The sequence below is a fragment of the Poecile atricapillus genome, chromosome 15 (genome assembly GCF_030490865.1).
Source record: "Poecile atricapillus isolate bPoeAtr1 chromosome 15, bPoeAtr1.hap1, whole genome shotgun sequence".
Lineage (NCBI taxonomy): Eukaryota > Metazoa > Chordata > Aves > Passeriformes > Paridae > Poecile > Poecile atricapillus.
Window position 1 is genome coordinate 8,476,119 of NC_081263.1, and position 19,728 is coordinate 8,495,846.

Here is a 19,728-nt window from a genome sequence, read left to right on the forward strand (position 1 = left end):
GTTTCGGGGGCGCTGCCCGCCGGTGACGTGAGGCGGGCGTTCTGCCCACCGGGCGGGACTTGCGGGGAACTGGAAAGTGAAACTTTGCGGGGAATGGGGAGGGGAAGCGCTGGTGGGTGTACGGGACAGAAGCGGCGGCTCCCGAGCTGTGCGGACAGCGCAGCGCAGCATCGCCCGTGTTCGGCCGCAGGAGCGCCGCGGTCCCCAGCGCCAGCGCTGCCCTCGCCCCGGAGAGCTGGAACAGAGCCGGGGCAGTCCCGGGCCGGGCGATGGAGGGTCCTCGGCAGGAGCCTCACGCCCGACACCCCCGAGATGGAGCGAGAGGTAAGGGTGCCCCGGGGAATGCAGGGCAGGAGGGCTGGGTGGGGCGCTCGTACAGGGGATCCGCTACTCCCCTGCTTGTGTACAGCGAAATTTTCTCTCAAGGCTGAGTTTCAACACTTCTTTATTTGCCCTCGGAGTCTGTTTGGGGCCATGATGCGGTGATATGTTTCAGCAGCCTCTTGCTTTTTGTTCCTGCCAGCAGTCAGTTCTTTCCTCAGCGTCCTGTGGGGAGTCTGAGAAGGGCTCTAAGGGCTGAGCTTCCTGCTACTCCGAGAGCCTGGGCTTCGGCAAGAGGCTTCATGTTTTTCGTGTGCTATGTACAGCCAGTTCAAGGCAGCTGTGACGTCCTCTGTATTATTTCACTGATGACTAACTCCCGAGGAAATGTCCTGTGCAGAAAACTTAATCTTTCACCTTCTTACTTCTGCTTTCAGTTCTATGGAAAGAGGTTTTGTTTCCTAGTATCTTCGTAGCTCAAGTGAACTCTAAGCATGGCACTCTCTTTAGCAGTTAGAAAAAAGGGTACAAATGAGAAACCGATTCAAAAGTCTGTGTGCAAATAAAATAATTTTTTAACTTGATGTGAAATGCTCAATATATGCTGACTGTCAGGTCAATATACTCATTCATCTTTGTTGGGAGACATGTTGATTTGGTTGATTTATAATTAAAGAGTGTCTCTTTCTTTTGCTTTTTTTTTGAGGTCATGCACTTCATTTGGACGCTGACTTTATAGGAAGAGGCAGAAACAGAACAAATAATGTACCATGCCAGGCACCTCAGTTAGGGGAAGACCTCCAAGGCAGTAATTATACTCTTCTACTTGAGCAAAGAGAAGACAGGTTTGGTGGTTGGATTTCGAAGGTTCCTGAATCAAATAAGAATAAACCAAGGATTCAAGGTGAACAGGCCAACAGTGAAGCCACAGGATTCTGGACTAAACAGGAGAATGAGGGAAGGAGGATGAGGTATCAAGGTGGGCAAACACATGAGAGGGGCAGAGGACCCTGGCATGAGCAATATGCATTTAGAGGAGGAACGTGTCAGCTTGGACAAGCCCGTGAGAGGACCAGAGGACCCTGGAATGAGCAAGAAAATGGAGGCAGGGGAAGGAGGTATCAAGGTGGACAAACTCAGGGTGGAACTAGAGGGAGAGGGCTGAGGAGTGGGTGGGAAAATGAAGGTAGCACATGGAGGAGGCAACCTAGGGAGAATCCTCATTTCTACCAGAATGCCATCCCAGGTGGTGGCCACCACAGTGAGCAGCCTTGGCAAGCCAGAAGGATTGGCTATAAATTCCTTGAAAGTCTCCTTGGGAAAGACCCCTCAGAAGTTGTCATCACACTTGCTTCCAGTTCAGGGTTGAAGGAGCTTCTTTCCCAAACAACTATGAACCGCAATTTCGTTCAGCTCATTTGCCAGGTGCTTCAAAAAGTATGCAGTTGCCAAATGGATAGACGGAATGTCCAACACATTCTTGGAGTTGTGAAGGAGTCCAACTTTCTCAAGATCTGTCTGCCACAGTACGTGTCTGACATGGTAACAGAAGTAGTTCCTGCTGAACGCCATGAGTACCCTAAGCATATCAGCAACATCATTTTACTTCTTGAGCACCTGATAAGTACTTTCCCTGCCAGCTCTGTGCAGAAAGTTTCCATTCTCTTGACAGTCTTGACATCATCCATAGATGCCCTGAGAGCTTTTGGTGTGGACATCACAGAAGAGACAGAGAAGAATCTCAGTAAGGTCCAGATGCTCATGAAGCATCTGCAGGAGAAGAGACGTGAAGGCACACTGAGGGTTGATAAGTGTACATTTATGAAGCCTCAAGATGGGCAAGAAGACAGCTATCGTATCATGAGCATTTATCCAACATATGATGAGATACATGGTAATGAGAAACCTTTTCTACGTCCCAATTTTGTTTTTGGAAGATATGAAAGCGCCAGTATTTATCTTGACACCCACTTCCGACTTTTGAGAGAAGACTTTGTAAGGCCTTTAAGGGAAGGTATCGTGGAGGTTTTGCAGAACCTCCAGGGCAGAAATTTAAGAAAGAAAAAATTTGATGATATCAGGATCTACTTTGATGCACGGATTATTGCTCCATGTTGTACCTCAACTGGTATTGCTCACAAGGTCCAGTTTGACACAAAACCACTGAGGTTTGTCCAGTGGAAGAATTCTAAACGACTGCTATATGGATCCCTAGTCTGCATGTCCCAAGATCACTTTGAAACGTTCCTTTTTGCCACTGTTTCTAATCGTGATGCTGAAGAACTTGTCAATGGGTTTGTGGAGCTGTGTTTTGATGCAGCCAGCCGGCCCCTGCTGGCAGACATTCAACCCTCAGACTCTTTCCTCATGGTAGAGACAGCTGCCTACTTTGAGGCCTATCGGCATGTGTTAGAAGGGTTGCAGAAAATGCGGGAAGAAGATATCCCATTCCAGAAGTACATTGTGGAATGTAATGTACAGGTGAAGGAGCCAGCATACCTGACAGGGGATACTGCCTACAACTTTGCACCCTTGGTGAAGACTTCATTTGGAAAGGAGTGCCCTGATAGCTTGAAAAGAGTCCACATTCTAGATCCCGATCAATGGCTTTCAATGGAAGCTTTGAAATTAGATGAGTCTCAGGTGCAGGCATTGAATCTTGCACTCACCAAGGAGCTGGCTATTATCCAAGGACCTCCTGGCACTGGTGAGAAGTATTTGCTTAAAGACTGTGTAATTTAAGAAATTCTCATTTATTCCCCCATCTAGGGAGATTAACTTCAGAAAAAGCCAGCTGTACTGTCTCCAAAGCTTTAGTCCTGTGGCTAATTGATGCTTGAGTCGCCCAGTTAGTGTGAGCTGTGGAGATAGTTAATATCCTGAAATACCCACGTCTGGTCTTTGCCTATGTACTTGCAAGTACACACCAACTGCACTGTTGGCTGTGCTTATATATTGGGGTGAAGAAGTTTTCAATCACCTTTGAGAAGTTGGTCCCTCTTGCTGTGCAGCACTCTTCTACTTGTCTTCATGGCATGTTAGAGCTTTGGGAGCATTCAGCCATGAACCATTGTGTGAATAAAGTATTCTAAGATGAACTGTAATTGTTTTAAATGGTACCTGAATTTAACAAGCACCAGTGCTTGTGTTGCAATAGTGTGTGGATATTGCATGTGCAGCCAAATGTCATGTATGATGCCAGTGGGCTGGGGGATGCAGAGGGAGAGAAAACCCTATGTCCAGGTCTGGGGTATTATCCAAAAACAACACTGTTGCAGACCGTGACCTTGCTCAATTAAAGGCCAGAAAGTAAGTGTCATTCTACTTTGTCTACATTTAGTATGCTATTTATCCCTGGGGTCAGTTTTCTTGGTACAGAGCAGATTTGCACCCTAGAAAGAATTGTATCTGTTTTTGATGATTTCTATGTTTCAATGCACTCAAAGAGGGTGAGTTATCCTTTTCTGATTCTGAGCTTGTCTTGCAGGGAAGACTTATGTGGGTTTGAAGATTGTTCAGGCTCTCTTGACTAATGATGTTGTGTGGCAAGACAGACACCAGAAACGTCCCATCCTTATAGTCTGCTACACTAACCATGCACTGGATCAATTCTTAGAAGGTAAGACTACCTGCAAGCAGGATGGAGGTAGAATCATAGAATGGTTTGAGTTGGAAGGACCTTAAAGATCATCTAGTTCCAACCCACCTGCCATGGACATGGGCACCTTCCACTAGACCAGGTTGCTCGAAGCTCTATCCAGCCTGGCCTTGAACACTTCAAGCAATAGTCAACCTTCTTTTAAAACCTGTAATTAGAAACCGTACTATAACTCTTACTCTGCTTATTGTATGGCATGATAACCTCCATTTTGGTTTGATTATTTTTTGTGACCCTAGCCCCATTTATATAGATAAAAAAACTTCACTCAGAGCAAGGCACTGTAGAATGTGCAGTCAAAGGGTGTTTTTCCTACTTCTTGTCCTATTGCTGAAAACTGAGCTTGGCCCTTTAGTTCTAATGTTCCTTTTTCATTCACAGGAATACTCTCATTTCAAGAAGATGAGATAGTGCGTGTTGGGGGCAGGAGTAGCAGTACAGCCTTGCACAGATTCACCTTGAAGGAGCTGAGGAAGCTTCCCTACACATTTGACTTCCCAGACTACCTCTCCAGAGACTATGAAAAGGTATGTGCAGACCTGCTGGGAGATGCTGGGACTGGGTTGCCTGTGCATTGGAGGAGATAATAAACCTCCCCCACACCTGGCCTTTCACCTTGTTTTACGCTGAATTTGGTTTTTTAATTCTTCTGTCAGTTTTTTGTCCTGCTGTTAGTGAACTTGGTTTCTGTGAGCGTGACACTGCCTCCCTTCTCTTTGTTATGAGTAGGTAATGAGTGAGATGAGAAGGGCTGAGCAGAATCTCCTTGAAAGAACAAAGGAGTTGGAGTGCACGACCCGCGGAGTTCTGCATGCGCGCTACTTGAAACAGCACATGGCACCTCAGCACTGGGCCAGCCTGACAATGGCTATGGTAAGAGAGGTCCCTTTCTTCTGAGTCAAGCAGTCCCAGTGCATGCTTAGCATCCTTTCTGCTAATGGGCCTGAGGTTCCCCCAGTATGCATCTCTTTAGCATCATTTGGTTGCTGGGAAAGTAAGGGTATGAACAGCAAGCTGTGCCAAATGATAGTAGTCTAGACAGGCGGGGCAAGCAGGGACTTTGAATTTTGCTCCTTTAAACTGCAGAGATTCTAAGCGATCTTTAGCAGGATAAAAATGCAAATACCCGAAGGAAAGCCTCTTAAACTGAAGGGGAGGAAGGGTGTCTTTTCTGAAGATCTTGGGCTGCTTGGACTTTCTAGCTCTGGAGGATGTCTTGCAGGGACTTGTCCTAGTTGCCACTGCTGTAAGGGGCTGCTTTGGCATTTTCCTAAGACTCTGAAGTGCAATAGGCCTGGCTGACTTGACTTTCCTTGTATTAGGAGGACACTGAGCTTTACAACATTGGTTCACGACACTCATTGATTCTGGAGTGGCTGGGACTTGGTGTATCTGCCTTCACTCAGAATGCTGCAGAGAATATATGGGCTGAAAATCCAGGTAAAACAAAACAAAAAAACAAAACACCAAAAGACACCCACCTCGCACACATCCTCTACAAGTGTGTTTACCTAAGCAGTGTATGTGTGCCAGAAAAGAGACACTGCTACTTAACAGGCAGAGAATGATGTGTGATACTGTGAGGGAGTGGAAAGAAGATTAACCCTAATTTCCATGTAGTGATCTGACTGCTGCACTGATAAAGTGGCTATGTCTTACTTCATGTGACTGGTGACTCTCACAGGTGGTCAGCAGGAAAGAGAGGAGGAGGAGGAGGAGGGGGTAGATGAAGCAGAAGAGTTTTTGGAGATCCCAGAGATGGCTGACCTGATTGAAGCTGAGAGAGTGATTGAGGATGAAAAGATAGGAAACCCTAGGAGGAGAAAGGAGGAATATAACATACCTCTTCGGGTGCTACCCTGTGCCATGTTGGCTATGGAGCTGGACCAGGAAGAAGAAACAGCTCAACAACGATGGGAGACCACGCAGTGGAAGGTAACTGCATGCATTAGCATGACTAGGTAAAGAATAACGTGGGGGTGTTAATACAAAAGAATACAAAAGACTCTTTGTGCTGTAACTGCTTATTGGGGCTTATTTTTTTGTTTTTGTTTTTTTTTAGATAACTCCTGGCCAGAGGAGAAAAATTAAGCAAAAGGTGAAGGTTGAGCTCCTTAAACAGAACACAATGACAGAGTTAGAGGCCAATGCTATTCAGGATGTGTGGCAGCTTGACCTGAGCTCTCGCTGGAGACTTTACAGGTGACAAAGCTATTTTGCAGGGCTTGTCAGGCAGGTGTTTCCTAGGATCATTCCAGTCTGCAAACTGTGTCAAGCCATGATGTTTCTGCCTGTGCCTGTTCAGCTCCTTGTTTGAACATGCTTGTTCTTACCTTCCTTGTACTGCATGGGAGGCAGTGTCATGCCCTGCATTTGTATGTGTTCAGGACTAGGTACAGATGGTAAAAATCTGTTTCCCAAAAGACACGGGGAAAGTTTTGAACTGAATCCACTCAGAACTGTTGGATCACCATCCTGTTTTCCTTGCAGTGTGTGATAATGGCACTTTCTTCCCAGGCTTTGGCTGAAGACTTACCAGGATTTTATTCGAGAGAATATTCTGAGGTATGAACAGCAGTATCAGGCAGCAGCAGAAAGACTGGAAGAACTGAGGCTGGAGCAAGATCTCTGCATTCTCAATAATGCCAGAATTGTGGGGATGACAACTACAGGTACGAAGCAGTTAGGAAGCAAACCAGTATTGTATTGCTTCCAGTCATGTTTAAAAGAAGCCTTTTGCAGAAGGATGAGTATTATGTGCTGCTTCACAGCCTGGGTCAGGCTCTGCATTAGTCTGCAACCTTTTTAATCTCTGACTCTCTTTGCAAACACGGCTGTTGTGAGAGTTGTTAATTAGTGGCATGAGCAGCTTCTGTGCCCTTTTGCACTCCCCCTGTCTCGAGTAGCATTCTTCTAATGGAATTGCACCATTTGTGCCTTAGTAAGGCACAGCTAATCTCCACCTGCCTTTCTTAATAACTCTTCATATAGAAGCTGTCCCTGGCATGGTGCTGTTTTAAAATTCAAAGAGCTAAGTGTTGAAATGGGGAATCTTGAGAAGAACCCCAGTCTTTTCTGAGACAGAGCGCCTACTCCACTCTGTGAAAAGTCTTGCCTTACTGCTTGAATGTAGTTATATCCTAAGGTTTATCTTCTGTCCTTGCTCAGGTGCTGCAAAATACCAACGGATCTTGCGGTTCATAGAGCCGCGAATTGTCATTGTAGAGGAGGCAGCAGAGGTGCTTGAGGCTCACACCATTACTACTCTGAGTAAAGACTGCCAGCACCTCATCCTCATTGGAGATCACCAGCAGGTAATGTTCATGACTGACATCTCTATCTGCTGTGTTAATGAACAAGAACTGTCTAACCAAATACTGTGTGAGAAAATTGCCAGGGCTTGTTGCTCCCCAGCTTCCACAGATACCAGAGGCCCTGTTCCTTGTAGTTTCAGACTAGAGCTCCGGTGGGATTGGTGTTTTAGTTTAACTGATACCATTTTACATATGCTTTGATTGTGACTGTATCTAGCTTCGATATTTAGCACTTTCGCAAGAATCCAGTCTCTGGCCTTTGAGTGGATGAGCAGTCACAGAAAATGAGAGTGAAAATACTTACACAAAGGAAAAGTGCCAAAACATGGACCTCCTATCCCTTCTCTTTCAGTTGCAGCCTAGTGCAAATGTATATGACCTGGCCAAGAACTTCAACCTCGAAGTCTCTCTCTTTGAACGTCTGATCAAAGTGGATTTCCCCTTTGTCTGTCTAAAGTACCAAGTAAGAAAGAGCTATAAAAAAACTTCATGGCATTTGTATTTAGGTTGTTTTAAGTTTGTAATACACTTAGGTTTATATTTCTACTGTAAGAGCAGCCCAAAAGAAAAGAATTTACTATCTGACTTCTGAAAAAAGTGGTAGGATCTGTCAAACTGACACAGAATTCCAGCATATTTTCAGTTATTTAGTGGTATCGTCCACAGCACTGTGGTTCTCATGTTTTTTTGTGAAGAACACAATTTATTGTGGCAGCTGAAACTTCCAGAACTTTGCAGAGTAAGACAGCACAATTCTTCTCAGGCTGCTTCCTGCTAAATTGCTATAATCATCTATCTTGGTGCCCAGGGGAGTTAATTTTACCACCAACAATCCTGTATTAAAGGCACCTGCTCATTTAGTAGTTAGGGTGAAGTGCTGGCTTTTGTTATCTATAAATGTGCTTACATTAGCACTAAAACCAACTTTATTGTACAACAGCCTTACCAAGAGGTTTTCTTGAAGATACTCTGCTACTACCAACTCCTGTAGTTGTTGGTGGCATTGGCAATGGGGTGAGGGAGAGCAGCGATTGGGAAGTGCTCCCTTCTTGTCTCTTATTGAAAAGTCATCCTTGTCTTGCATTCAGCCGCCATCTGGACAGTGGAGCAAAAGAATAATGATAGGGAAATATGCTGCTTCTTCTTCAAGACTAAAGATAAAACTGGTTTGTGTTTCAGCACCGCATGCGCCCTGAAATTGCCCAGCTTATCAGCCCTCATATATACGAGAAGCTGGAGAACCATCCCACTGTCCTGGAATATGAGAATATAAAAGTGAGTTTTCAACAATCCAAGTGGTTGCTTTTGTCCCCTGTTAGTGGTTAAATGAGTTTCTGTAAAATACAGTGTTCAAGGATTTCAAGATCTTAGGTAAAATTCAGTTATTGAAATTTATACCTGATTCAAGGGATTGTGCAATATAGAATTAGGTAAGTAATTTGTAATTCTTAGTTAATAAGTAACTTCTTCTGGCATTAGTGGTGGTGGACAGTGGAAATAGATCCAATACCAGTGACATTAAAAGAACAGTAAAAAATGGAAGTGGGAACAAATGATTTGTAGGAGTTTGAAAGCTAGGAAGAAATTTTAAAGACTTAAAGCATAATATGTGAAACTCCGACATAAAATAGGCGACAGGATTACTGTAACTCTTTTTCCTTGTTTTCTCCATTTGAGTATTTTACCAGTAAACAACATCTGGAAAGAAAATCTATGCAGCTTACAAGTATAAAATAATCACTTATTATCTAACATACACAATAAATAGCCAGAATTTAGTAAGTTATTAGAATGCTCACCTTGGGTATCAGTCAGAAGTGTCAGTCTTGCTTCTTCCTTAATAGTACTGAATTTCCATCTTAACACTCACTCTCTATTTTCTAATTTGTATTTCCTCACCCTAACCAGGACTTCATGTATCTCTATGTTGATGCTTTTTTTGCATCTTTGAACTATTAATAATCATCTCTCTGTAATCTTCCCTTGCATATCTTGCATAGCACTTTTCTGCAGACTCCGTCACAGCTCTCTGTCACAAATTAACTATTTTCCCAGAAGTCTGAGCCAAGCTTACACTTTTACACTGATGCCCTTGGATCTCTGAAACATGAGCCACTGAATATCCTGGGAGGAAGATTTGAGACAGTTGCAGAAGTAGCATTACAATACCTTAGACTATGTAAATCTGTATTCATAAAGAAAAACAGTACTAATTAGTTAAAGGTTCTTTAACTTGATGAAGGAAGCATACTGAAAACTATAGCAGAATGCTGAAGTCAGACCAGAGAAAATTAACAGTGAAGATTTAATTATTAGAATAAGCTATCTGGGAAAGTGGCAGATCCTCTTTTGGTATATTGAAGTCCAGATCAAGTCTTTGTAGAAGATGATTTAGTTAAATAAATTAGAAACCCAAATAAACCCCCTCCAAAATCCAGCCAACCAAAATCCCAACAAACAAGAAAAATACCACCTAAAACACACAATGTAGGAGACCACAATTTTTTTACCCCATTTCTCCTACAAGAATCTATTATAGAGAATCTTGTGTTCCATCTGGCCTTAAAACAAACTTGAGGTACCAAAAGGCATCAAAATTGAATCTTCCCAGCTAGTACAATAACCAATGTAGGTGATGACTGAATTAAATTCTACTCCACTGGGCACTTTACCACTATGGATACCTTGGAAAACCAGAGATCTGTTTGATCTACAAAAACTGTTCTTTCCTGTTAAAATCAGTCTCTGGGTTTTGGCAGTCAGAACAATGATTTCTTATGGGTAGAATAATTCCAGTTAATAGGTAAAAAAAATAAAATCCCCTGCTAACTCAAGGCAAATAGAGTTTTTGAACGGGTGAGAAGTCAACTCTACACACCATGAGCTGGTAAGTGACTACTGGAGTCTTAGAATTCCCAGTATTTTCTGATGAAGAAGAAATCTTCCTTGTTGCTTTGTTTTTATTGCAGAAACAGGGAAGGCATGTTTAGGCAAGTGCATTGGTAACTTCGTATATTTTTCCACCAGGGCCAGAACAAGACATGGTTCACACCATGAATATGCTTTGAGATGTTACTAGCACTTAATGTTTTCTTTGGTAGAGCCTGGGAATGTACAGTAGAGACATTTTATTCCCTGTCTTTCCAGAGACATCTCTGGAAAGACAGGGAATAAAATCACCCACAGAAACTGATTTCATTTTAGAATACTGAAATATTACCAATAAGCTGAAATGAGAATTTCATTAATAACCTTTATAAATCTAAGAGGAAATGACCTAAGTACACAGTAACTGCATACTGTAGTCAACTCCTTAAAGGTCTTCCAGTCAGTGTATAATAAGGAACATGGAAACAGGCTGGGATGACAGAAACTAGAATTCTCTCTCTGACATCCTTCCTCTTGTTTCAGGGTGTCTCAACTAATGTCTTCTTTGTGGAACATGAAGTTCCTGAACAAGAGATTCAGGAAGGGAAAAGTCACCAGAACCGACATGAGGCCCACTTTGTAGTGGAACTGTGCAAATACTTCTTGTGTCAGGGCTATGAACCTTCTCAGATCACCATTCTCACTACTTACACTGGACAGCTCTTCTGTCTGCATAAACTCATGCCAGCAAAGGTCTTTGAAGGTGTGAAGGTTCATGTAGTAGACAAGTACCAGGGAGAGGAGAATGATATTATTCTGCTGTCACTGGTGCGGAGCAACGAAGAGGAGAGACCTGGGTTCTTGCAGATCCCTAATCGGATATGTGTGGCATTATCCAGAGCTAAGAAAGGGCTCTATTGTATTGGAAACATGAGAATGCTTGGCAAGGTTCCTCTCTGGAACAAGATCATTCAAACACTTAGGAAGAACGGTCACATTGGCAAGTCATTGGAGCTTTGCTGTCAAAACCACCCTGAAATGAAGACACAGGTATCTACAGGTGAAGACTTCAACAGCGTCCCGGAGGGAGGCTGTACTCGTCCCTGTGAGTTTAGGTTGAGTTGTGGACATGTTTGCACAAGGGTATGTCACCCATATGACCTGGAGCACAAAGACTACCAGTGCCTGAAGCCTTGTCAAAAGGTGCTTTGTGCAGATGGGCACCGCTGCCCAAAGTCATGTTATGAGCCCTGTGGAAAATGTATGGTGAAGGTAGAGAAAACTATTTCTAAGTGTGGCCACACACAGGTGGTGCCATGCCATATACCAGTGTGGCAGTTTAAGTGCCTAGAACCTTGCCAGAAGAAGTTAAACTGTGGACACTCATGCAGGAATTCCTGTGGGGAGCGATGCACGGTGCGATGTCCTGAAGAGGTTACAGCTACATTGAAATGTGGCCACAAGCAGAAAGTTTTTTGCTGGATCACTAGCATGGGAAATGAGGAGGCTGTGAAATGTGAGACTAAGTGTTCTGTCACACTGGCTTGTGGTCATGTATGTTCAGGATCCTGTCATACTTGCTATGGAGGAAGATTTCATAAGGCATGTGACAGGCCATGCAGGCGTGTCTTGATCTGCTCCCACAAGTGTCAAGAGCCTTGTACTACAGAATGTCCTCCTTGCCAAAAGGAATGTCAGAACTACTGTATTCACAGTAAGTGCAGAAAGAAATGTTGGGAAAGCTGTGTTCCTTGTGCTGAGCCGTGTGAGTGGCAGTGCCAGCACTACCAGTGTACCAGCCTTTGCTCTGAGCCGTGCAACAGGCCTCGCTGCAATGTTCCCTGTGCTAAGATGCTGCCCTGTGGTCATCCCTGTGTAGGATTTTGTGGAGAGCCCTGCCCAAAGAAGTGCCTTGTTTGTGACCATGAGGAACTCACTCAGATCTTTTTTGGCTTTGAGGATGACCCAGATGCTCGATTTGTACAGCTTGAAGACTGTGGCCATGTCTTTGAGTCGCAAGGCCTTGACCACTATATGGATGAAGATGACGATGTTGTCAAGCTGAAGGTATGCCCTTTGTGTCAGACACCGATCAGAAAGAACCTGAGATATGGCACCAGTGTGAAAAGGCAGGTGGAGCAGATAGAACGGGTGAAACAGAAAATCCAAGGCCCAGCACAGGAAATTGAGTCTAAAAGACGGAGGCTGCAGGCTGTACTGGAGCAGAATATTGTTCTGAGGGTTTATCTATATGATATAAATTGTGGCTGGCTGGTATGTAAGCTAGAAGCTTCTGCTCACTCCACAAAGAGTATTGGACTAATTGAGAACCTGCTTAATTTCTACGAACGTGTAGCAGACTTGACTAGTTCTCTGAACAAAATTGATGAGAATGAAAGGAAGGGGCTGAGAAAGAGGCTGGATGAAGTACAGCTATGGTTGTCTAAGACGCGCACCAGTTTTACAGGACAGGAGCTCACTGACCTGCAGTCTGAGATCCAGAGACTGACTTACTTGCTGAGCCTCTTGGCAAGGTGCAAAGCAAGCAGGATGATACCCACAGACATTGCAGCAGAGATTAAGAGTGCACGTGAGATCCTGGAAGGGACAACGAAATTCACAGAGGAGGATGAGGATGCAGTGAAGGCACACCTGAAGAAGATCAGTGCTGGCTTGCCCATGTCAGGGCTAGGGATTTCTGAAGCTGAGCGGGTGCAGATTGTCAGCGCTATTGGCTGTCCCCGTGGCCACTGGTTCAAGTGCAAAAATGGACATATCTATGTAATTGGGGAGTGTGGAGGGGCAATGCAGAAGAGTACGTGCCCTGAATGCCATGAAGTCATTGGCGGCACGAACCACACTCTGGAGAGCAGCAACAGCCTGGCCCCGGAGATGGACGGGGCAACCCATGCGGCCTGGTCCGATGTAGCCAACAACATGCTCAACTTCGAGGACCTCCTCCGGCTAATGTAGTGGGGTGCAGCCTTGCTTCTTATCACAGATGCGCAACCAGGGGCACAGCCCCACTGCTTTCTCCGTTTGCTTGATCATCAATAAATTTGTGTGTATCGCTGCGAACTGGGCTGTGCTGTCTCTGTGGGGCTGTGGTGGGGCGGGGCTGTCCCTGTGGGGCTGGGCTGTCTCTGTGGGGCTGTCTCTGTGGGGCTGTCCCTGTGGGGTTGTCTCTGTGGGGCTGGGCTGTCCCTGTGGGGCTGGGCTGTCTCTGTGGGGCTGTGGTGGGAGGGGTCTGTCCCTGTGGGGCGGGGCTGTCCCTGTGGGGCGGGGCTGTCCCTGTGGGGCTGGGCTGTCCCTGTGGGGCGGGTCTGTCCCTGTGGGGCGGGTCTGTCCCTGTGGGGCGGGTCTGTCTCTGTGGGCTGGGCTGTCTCTGTGGGTCTGTCCCTGTGGGCTGGGCTGTCCCTGTGGGGCTGGGCTGTCTCTGTGGGGCTGTCCCTGTGGGGCTGGGCTGTCTCTGTGGGGCTGTGGTGGGGCGGGTCTGTCCCTGTGGGGCTGGGCTGTCCCTGTGGGGCGGGTCTGTCTCTGTGGGCTGGGCTGTCCCTGTGGGGCGGGTCTGTCCCTGTGGGGCTGGGCTGTCTCTGTGGGGCTGTCCCTGTGGGGCGGGGCTGTCCCTGTGGGGCGGGCCGGGCCGGGCCGTTCCAGCCGCTCCCGGAGCGGACGTGACGCGCGGGCCGCTCCGAGGCCGCCCCGCAGCGATGGAGGCGCGGGAGCCGCTGCGGGACGTGCGCGGGGCGCTGCGGGCGGTGCTGGCGCGGCTGCGAGGTGCGGGCCGGGACCGGGCGGGGGTCGGGCCGAGCCGGGCCGGCTCCCCGCGGGCTGAGCTCTGTCTGTGCCGTTGCAGAGGGAGAGCCGGGCGAGGGCCGAGAGCCGTTCGAGCTGCCGCGCTTCTGGGACGCGCTAGGTACGGGCCGGGAGCGGCCGGGCCGGGATTCGGGGGGCGCCGGGGCCGGGTACCCGCGGGGCCGGGCCGGGGCAGGGCTGCTGTCCCCGGCGGGTCTCCAGCTCTGGGGCGTGCCCTCCACTCATGGAGTCACGGAATCGGCAAGGTTGGAAAAGAGAGATCTTTAAGATCACCAAGTCCAGCCGTTAACCCAGCGCTATATCTCTATAAAGCCTAAACAACATCAGTGGCAGATCCAGCCTCCTAAGCATCACCAGGGTTAGTGACTCCATCACCTCCCAGGCCAACCTGTTCCAGTGCCTGACCACCCTAACTGGTCACCAAACAGTCCAAGGTGTGGCAAAGCAGAGGCCGATATTGAACTGTTCATACAAGATTCATAAAGGTCTCTGTTAAAGCCTCCTGGCACATCCTGGTGAACAGGTCATGAACCAGGATGAAGACTGGGCTTCTGGCTGTCACTACTAGCCAAGTGAAAAAAAAAATAGGGAAAAAGGAGACACAGGACACAAGCAACATGCATGGCACAAATGCACCAGGGAATTTTTCTTTGTAGTGGGGGTTTAGTTTATGTGTTGGTGTGGCTTGGGTGTAGTGGGAAGCAAGTAGTAGGATCAGAGCTGCTGCTCATCAAGCTGTTCTGTTCTTTTATCTTTTAGCTGAGTTACTTTCTCTTTTGCTCCTATTGGATTGGTTTTTTAGGTCAGACATTCCAAGTAACATCACAGGAAGCTACAAAGCTGAGTCTGGCATTCTCAAGGCCTCCACTACCTTCTGCAGAGGTGAGAGAAAGCCTCAACAGACTATGAAATTGCAGTGTGTGTGCAAGCTTCAGGTATTTCTTGGTTCATTTGACTAAATGGGCAGTGTACTGTAGAGTGTATTAATATAGTCCAAGAACTGCCCAGAGAACTAATTTCTGTAAGGTAGGGAGACACACTAAATAATAATATTCTTATATTCTTTATCAGCTACAGATAGTTGCTGATAGAGTGTTGGAGAATACAGATATTAGGTTTAACAAAGAATATGCAATATTTTTGCTATCAGTTAAGAGAAGTTTATTGTACAGGTGTTTAGAGGACAGGAAAAAAAAAGACCTTCAGTTCAGAATAATGATCTAAGTTACTCTTTCCTCTCTGGTGTATGACCACCCCACCAGGGAGTGTTTTGTTACTAAATCATGAGGCTCGTTAAGGTGCATACAGCTTCGTTATGGTGCCTTCTTCTCCTGCTGTATTTGTTTTTCAAGCAGACTGGTCATTGCTATTCTTCCCTTTTCTCAGAGCAGTCTGAAGGCCAGTGACTGCTTGTGAGGATGTCTAAATATGGTGCAGCTGTGTGTTACTCATGGGTGACCTTTTGCCTCTCCATTTTCAGGATTGTCAGAAGCTGAGTGAGGATGTCCAAAATGCCATTCTTGCAGTTGCCACCGTGTACTACTGGCTACCCAAGGGCCAAGGTGAGATAATGACAGCAAGGCAGTCACCACTGTATAGGATGGTGGTTCTTTCACCACCACTATACAGAGAAATTTAGTGTTTCAGAGCTTAATGAGGTCTGGTATCAGCAAGTTTTCATTAGCATGGTGTCCCATTATCAGCTATTCTGTAGACTTTGAACGTGTTTATGAGTGAAATAGTTGTCTGTCTGCTGCTCCTGTTTTCCATCTGTGGGAGAGTGATAATATAGGAAGTTGTGTAGTTGATTGAGCATTGAAATTTATGAAGTGTTGAAATCCTTGTCCAGTGTTCTTTTGAAACTGGGAAGAATTTTTCTTTTTCAAAGTACTTGTTACTTCATTTATACAGTGTATTCACACAAACAGAGCAGTCTGTGTTCATCTTCAGCACTTGCTCTTTGTCAGTGCTGACTTTGTGCCAACTTTCCTGTTCTTTCTCAATGTCAACCAGGTACAACTCTTCGGAAGATGGTTCGAGATGCTACCACTGAAGTAGTGGAAGGGATGATCCAGCTCACAGACACAATTCTCAATGCTCCAGTGGAGAGGTTGTAATTTTCAATTGCATGATTCTATGATTTTGTGATAATTTTTTGTGAAAAAGGCAAGAAAAAGTTACAAGTATATTTGTTAGGAGGCAGCAAGGGCTCTACACAGACATTGCATACTAGTGACAAGCTGGTTGGTGACATCTATGCAACAGACTTTGGCTGATGTTCATAATCTTTGGTGCAGAAAATTGGACCACCGTCTAGCAGAGCGCTGTTACTGACTCTGAGGGTTTTGTTTCAGCTTGTCTCAGGAACAGCTGATATCAACTGGAGGTGTGTGGGAGGCCTGTGAGCAAGTGTCTAACCTGCCACGAGGTGAGTGTTGTAAATGCAGAGTAACAGAACTGGGATGTGTTGACTTGGAAGATCAATAGCTTTTGCAAGGGCATTCCAGCTGGTACAATGAAGGCTGAATGGAGAATGACTCAAAAACTTGACTGGTTTTGAAATATATAAGCTTGGAAACCAGGTCAGATTCTTTGCCTGACAACAGTGCAGCTCTGAGCTCTGCAGAAAGTTTGATCCTACAGTGATTGCAAGCCTAGGTGAAGGTTGTTGCAAACTGTTTTGAAACAGTGGGGTGCCACAGTTTTCATCCTTTTGCTTTTGCAGATAACCAGGCAGCAGTTGTGTCGGCTCTGGCAGCATGTCTAGGTGTGGTCAAGGATGCTGTGGAGGAGATGGAACATGTAAGGAAGCCTCTAAGCCTTAGAGGAACCTGCAGTGGTGGATTCATAGACTCAGAATATTCTGAATTGGAAGGGATACACAAGGATCATCGAGTCCAGCTCCTGGCCCTGCACAGGACAACCCCAACAATTCCACCATGTGCCTGAGAGTTACCCAAATGCTCCTTGAACTCTGGCAGGTTTAGGGCTGTGACCACTTCTCTGGGGAGCCTGTTCCAGTCCCAACCACCCTCTGTGGTGGTTCAGTGATGAAACACGGGAATTATACAGGCTTTAATATAAATTCGTTCTGACATGACACAGATTATTGTTTTATGTGTGTTTTTTAATGAGTTTTTATTCTCAAGCCTGGTTTACTTTGTTTAAGATTTCCATAAAGGCATGTCCTGAATTGGGGATGGGGGAGGCAATTTAGGATCATGTAAGAATTTACCAGGTTCTTGCTGTTTGCACTGTTAGAGTGGTGGATTAGTTTTTCTTAATCCAGTCATTTTGGATTAGCCAACTGAGATTTCTCCATTAATTATTTATATGTTGTCTAGAATATGCATTCCCTTTCCTCCTGGGTATTGCTGGAAATGAGTTAGGCTCTGGGTTTTCAGTGCCTCTGTGTTCTCAGGCACTGGTGGAAGGGCAGGATCCCTATGGGGACATCATGGAAGATGAAGAGCTGGGCTTTCGGGGCAACAGAGACACATACTGGTCAGAGGCTGACCGGCAGCTGCTCAGCTCCTGCATGGGATTAATGAAGGCTTCTAAAGCTTGCCTGAAGAAAGTCTTGGCTGCAGTGAAGGCCCATGGCAAAGCTGATTCTCCAGAGCAGATTGCACAGCTGGATGACCTGGCAGACATTGCTAATGAGATCAGCCCAAGGTAAGCAGGGTTCTCCCCATGCTGCTTTTCCCTCTAGAGCAGTCCTGGTCTTTTTTTGAGGTCTTGAGTATCATAACTTTTATGATGCTGGAGCTGTGAGTAGGTGGTGGACACAGGTGTGGGGGGAAGGCTGTTAAGCTGTTGAGAGTTGTGTAGGTCAGGAGAGGAACATAGGGGATGGAGCTGTGACCACATCTCACTCCGTGGTGAAAACGACACACAGAGAAGGCAGTGAGAAGCTTCACATTGGTACAGCTGACATCTCACTGTTGTTCCTGACCTGCATTCAGGATGGGTGCAGGCTTTGACCAGGTTCTGTGAGTTGTGCTAGCAGAACATTTCTTCCTTGCTGCCCTCTTTTTTGTTCTAGTGTTGATGAGCTGGCACTGAGCATGTACCCACCTGTGAACCCATTGGCTGTGCGACTTAATGTGAGTATCTGCAGTACTGATATCTCAGTATCTGAGTATCTGCACGTGGGCAGTGGCCTGGCTGTAGGGAAGAAATCAGATTGGAGAGGTTATGTGTCTTCAGGGAGAGATGGGTGTTAGTGACTGCCTCAGTAATATTTTTTTTAATACAGCCAGGTTTTTTTTACCTGTCACAACCAGGATTGGGTTGGTAGACACTTCCAGCATGGCAGTGATGGATAGCTTCATTCTGTGTCAGGATCTGTGGCAGTTTTATTCATTCTTTGCTCTTGTACATCCCTATAGTCCTCCATATTTTCCAGTACTGTTCAGACCCTACTTTTCCTTACATTTGGCTCACCTTATTTCCCTTTTGTTTCTTTCTAGGCTGCTAAGTTGGCCTCAGTATTAAAGAAAGTCTTAGAGATTGCAAAGTGAGTATGAGCTACAGTTTTATAAGAGTATGTTCCCTACTATGAAGATTGATATGTTTCTGCCTCATGTCAAAGATGACTCATTTCTAGACAGTAGATGCTGCCATTTCAGAACTGTGATGATGTTATCTAGTCACAAAGGGTTGGGAGTAAGAAAAGGATGCTAGGAATGATAGTGGTTCCCTTGTTTTGGGTTTGGGACTACAGACATGAGCGTGAGTTCTTTTTTGCTCAAAGCCTTGTGGGGCTAGAGCAGCCTTATTTTACTGCTGTGTTTATTCAGAGCTTCACAATATCCCCATGTTGCCTTGATGCATAACACACCCAGTAGGCTTCCCTAATGAATTTCCTCTGCTTTTGCAGGACAAGCCATGTATGTCCAGCATCAGAGGAAGGCTGGGTGCAGTTTCTAACTGGTGCAGTAGATCACAACATGAACAAAGTTAAGAACTTCACACAGGATCAACTTTAACTCTTGTGTGCCTATGTGTGTTGCTGCCACTGGCTCTGGCATCTGCATTTCCAGTGAACTTTGCTGTTCTTCAGCTGCATGGAAAATGATGAGAACAATATAGGAGAGAACTTCACTGCCACTTGGAAGAACTTCTCCAGGAAGTTGCCCTTTGCCTTTGCAGAAGGTGTCATTTTGCTTGGATTCTTGGGATGATGCAATGCTGCATCTTAACGTGCCCCATTCTTCAGACATTACAACTACTGTGGGGTTCAGAGAAAAATAAAATATTGCTAGATTTACATTAGTTGCTTTATCTGTCTTCAGAGGGCAAAGGATATATACAGGATGAAAGGGTCTTGCTTCTTTTACAGGCAGCCCAGTGAATAATTATAAAATGTGCTGCACTTCTGCTATTTTCTGTCTAACCTTAGGGAGCAGTGGACGAGCTTCCTCTTTTTTATTTTCTCAGAAAGCAGCAGAAAATATTGTTTACTACCTTACCAATATCAAAGATTTATGGAGGGATATATCCCCCTATATATATATATATATATATATGTATATGTATATCCCTAGAGGCATGCTACATCTATCATCACTTTAAAGTTCCAGGATACCCTTTACTTTGTCACAGGTGTAGGGCAAGCACAGGTGTGGTGGGAACTGCAATGTCTGCTTGAGCATTGGGTCCATCTTTGTCACAGTGAGGTTCAACTTCTAAAATTGGAGACTGCACATAGTGGCAGAAAGAGTTGAGTTTGTGCAAATAATCAAAATC

At 45.6% G+C, this 19,728-nt stretch overlaps 2 protein-coding genes and 1 long non-coding RNA gene across 5 annotated transcripts; 2 read left to right on the forward strand and 1 right to left on the reverse strand.

The window, feature by feature from the left end:
- Positions 1-193: 193 nt before the first annotated feature.
- On the forward strand, positions 194-13,232 carry ZNFX1 (zinc finger NFX1-type containing 1). Its single transcript, XM_058850479.1, has 13 exons — positions 194-324; positions 1,028-3,028; positions 3,809-3,940; positions 4,361-4,506; positions 4,709-4,852; positions 5,302-5,419; positions 5,664-5,914; positions 6,042-6,181; positions 6,497-6,651; positions 7,148-7,293; positions 7,646-7,756; positions 8,473-8,568; positions 10,705-13,232. The coding sequence occupies exons 1-13, from the start codon at positions 270-272 to the stop codon at positions 13,132-13,134; spliced, it is 5,925 nt and encodes a 1,974-aa protein (XP_058706462.1). The 5' UTR covers positions 194-269; the 3' UTR covers positions 13,135-13,232.
- Positions 409-9,942, reverse strand: LOC131584907 (uncharacterized). 2 transcript variants are annotated; one of them, XR_009278826.1, is made up of 3 exons: positions 9,093-9,942; positions 8,240-8,388; positions 409-713 (listed from the first exon to the last, which is right to left on the reverse strand). It is a non-coding gene; the product is annotated as an uncharacterized LOC131584907 (long non-coding RNA). The 2 variants fall into 2 exon arrangements; XR_009278825.1 differs by having other exon boundaries at positions 409-760.
- Positions 13,233-13,781: 549 nt separating the features above from the next.
- CCNDBP1 (cyclin D1 binding protein 1) lies at positions 13,782-19,600 on the forward strand. Of its 2 annotated transcripts, none has more exons than XM_058850478.1 (11): positions 13,782-13,938; positions 14,018-14,077; positions 14,780-14,859; positions 15,458-15,539; positions 15,991-16,087; positions 16,332-16,405; positions 16,703-16,779; positions 17,399-17,652; positions 18,023-18,083; positions 18,450-18,500; positions 18,860-19,600. In XM_058850478.1, the coding sequence occupies exons 1-10, from the start codon at positions 13,872-13,874 to the stop codon at positions 18,498-18,500; spliced, it is 903 nt and encodes a 300-aa protein (XP_058706461.1). In that variant the 5' UTR covers positions 13,782-13,871; the 3' UTR covers positions 18,860-19,600. The 2 variants fall into 2 exon arrangements, with proteins under 2 accessions (XP_058706461.1, XP_058706460.1); XM_058850477.1 differs by having other exon boundaries at positions 18,450-18,496.
- The last annotated feature ends 128 nt before the right edge of the window (positions 19,601-19,728 follow it).

What these genes read in the sequence shown, in the direction of transcription:
- ZNFX1 (XM_058850479.1), top strand. Translation starts at nt 270, where the DNA reads ATGGAGGGTCCTCGGCAGGAGCCTCACGCCCGACACCCCCGAGATGGA. An exon ending in CCCCCGAGATGGAGCGAGAG is followed by an intron (nt 325 to 1,027) that starts GTAAGGGTGCCC and finishes TTTTTTTTTGAG; the next exon opens with GTCATGCACTTCATTTGGAC. An exon ending in TTGTCTGTCTAAAGTACCAA is followed by an intron (nt 7,757 to 8,472) that starts GTAAGAAAGAGC and finishes TTTGTGTTTCAG; the next exon opens with CACCGCATGCGCCCTGAAAT.
- CCNDBP1 (XM_058850477.1), top strand. Translation starts at nt 13,872, where the DNA reads ATGGAGGCGCGGGAGCCGCTGCGGGACGTGCGCGGGGCGCTGCGGGCG. An exon ending in GCTAATGAGATCAGCCCAAG is followed by an intron (nt 17,653 to 18,022) that starts GTAAGCAGGGTT and finishes TTTTTGTTCTAG; the next exon opens with TGTTGATGAGCTGGCACTGA. An exon ending in CATTGGCTGTGCGACTTAAT is followed by an intron (nt 18,084 to 18,449) that starts GTGAGTATCTGC and finishes GTTTCTTTCTAG; the next exon opens with GCTGCTAAGTTGGCCTCAGT.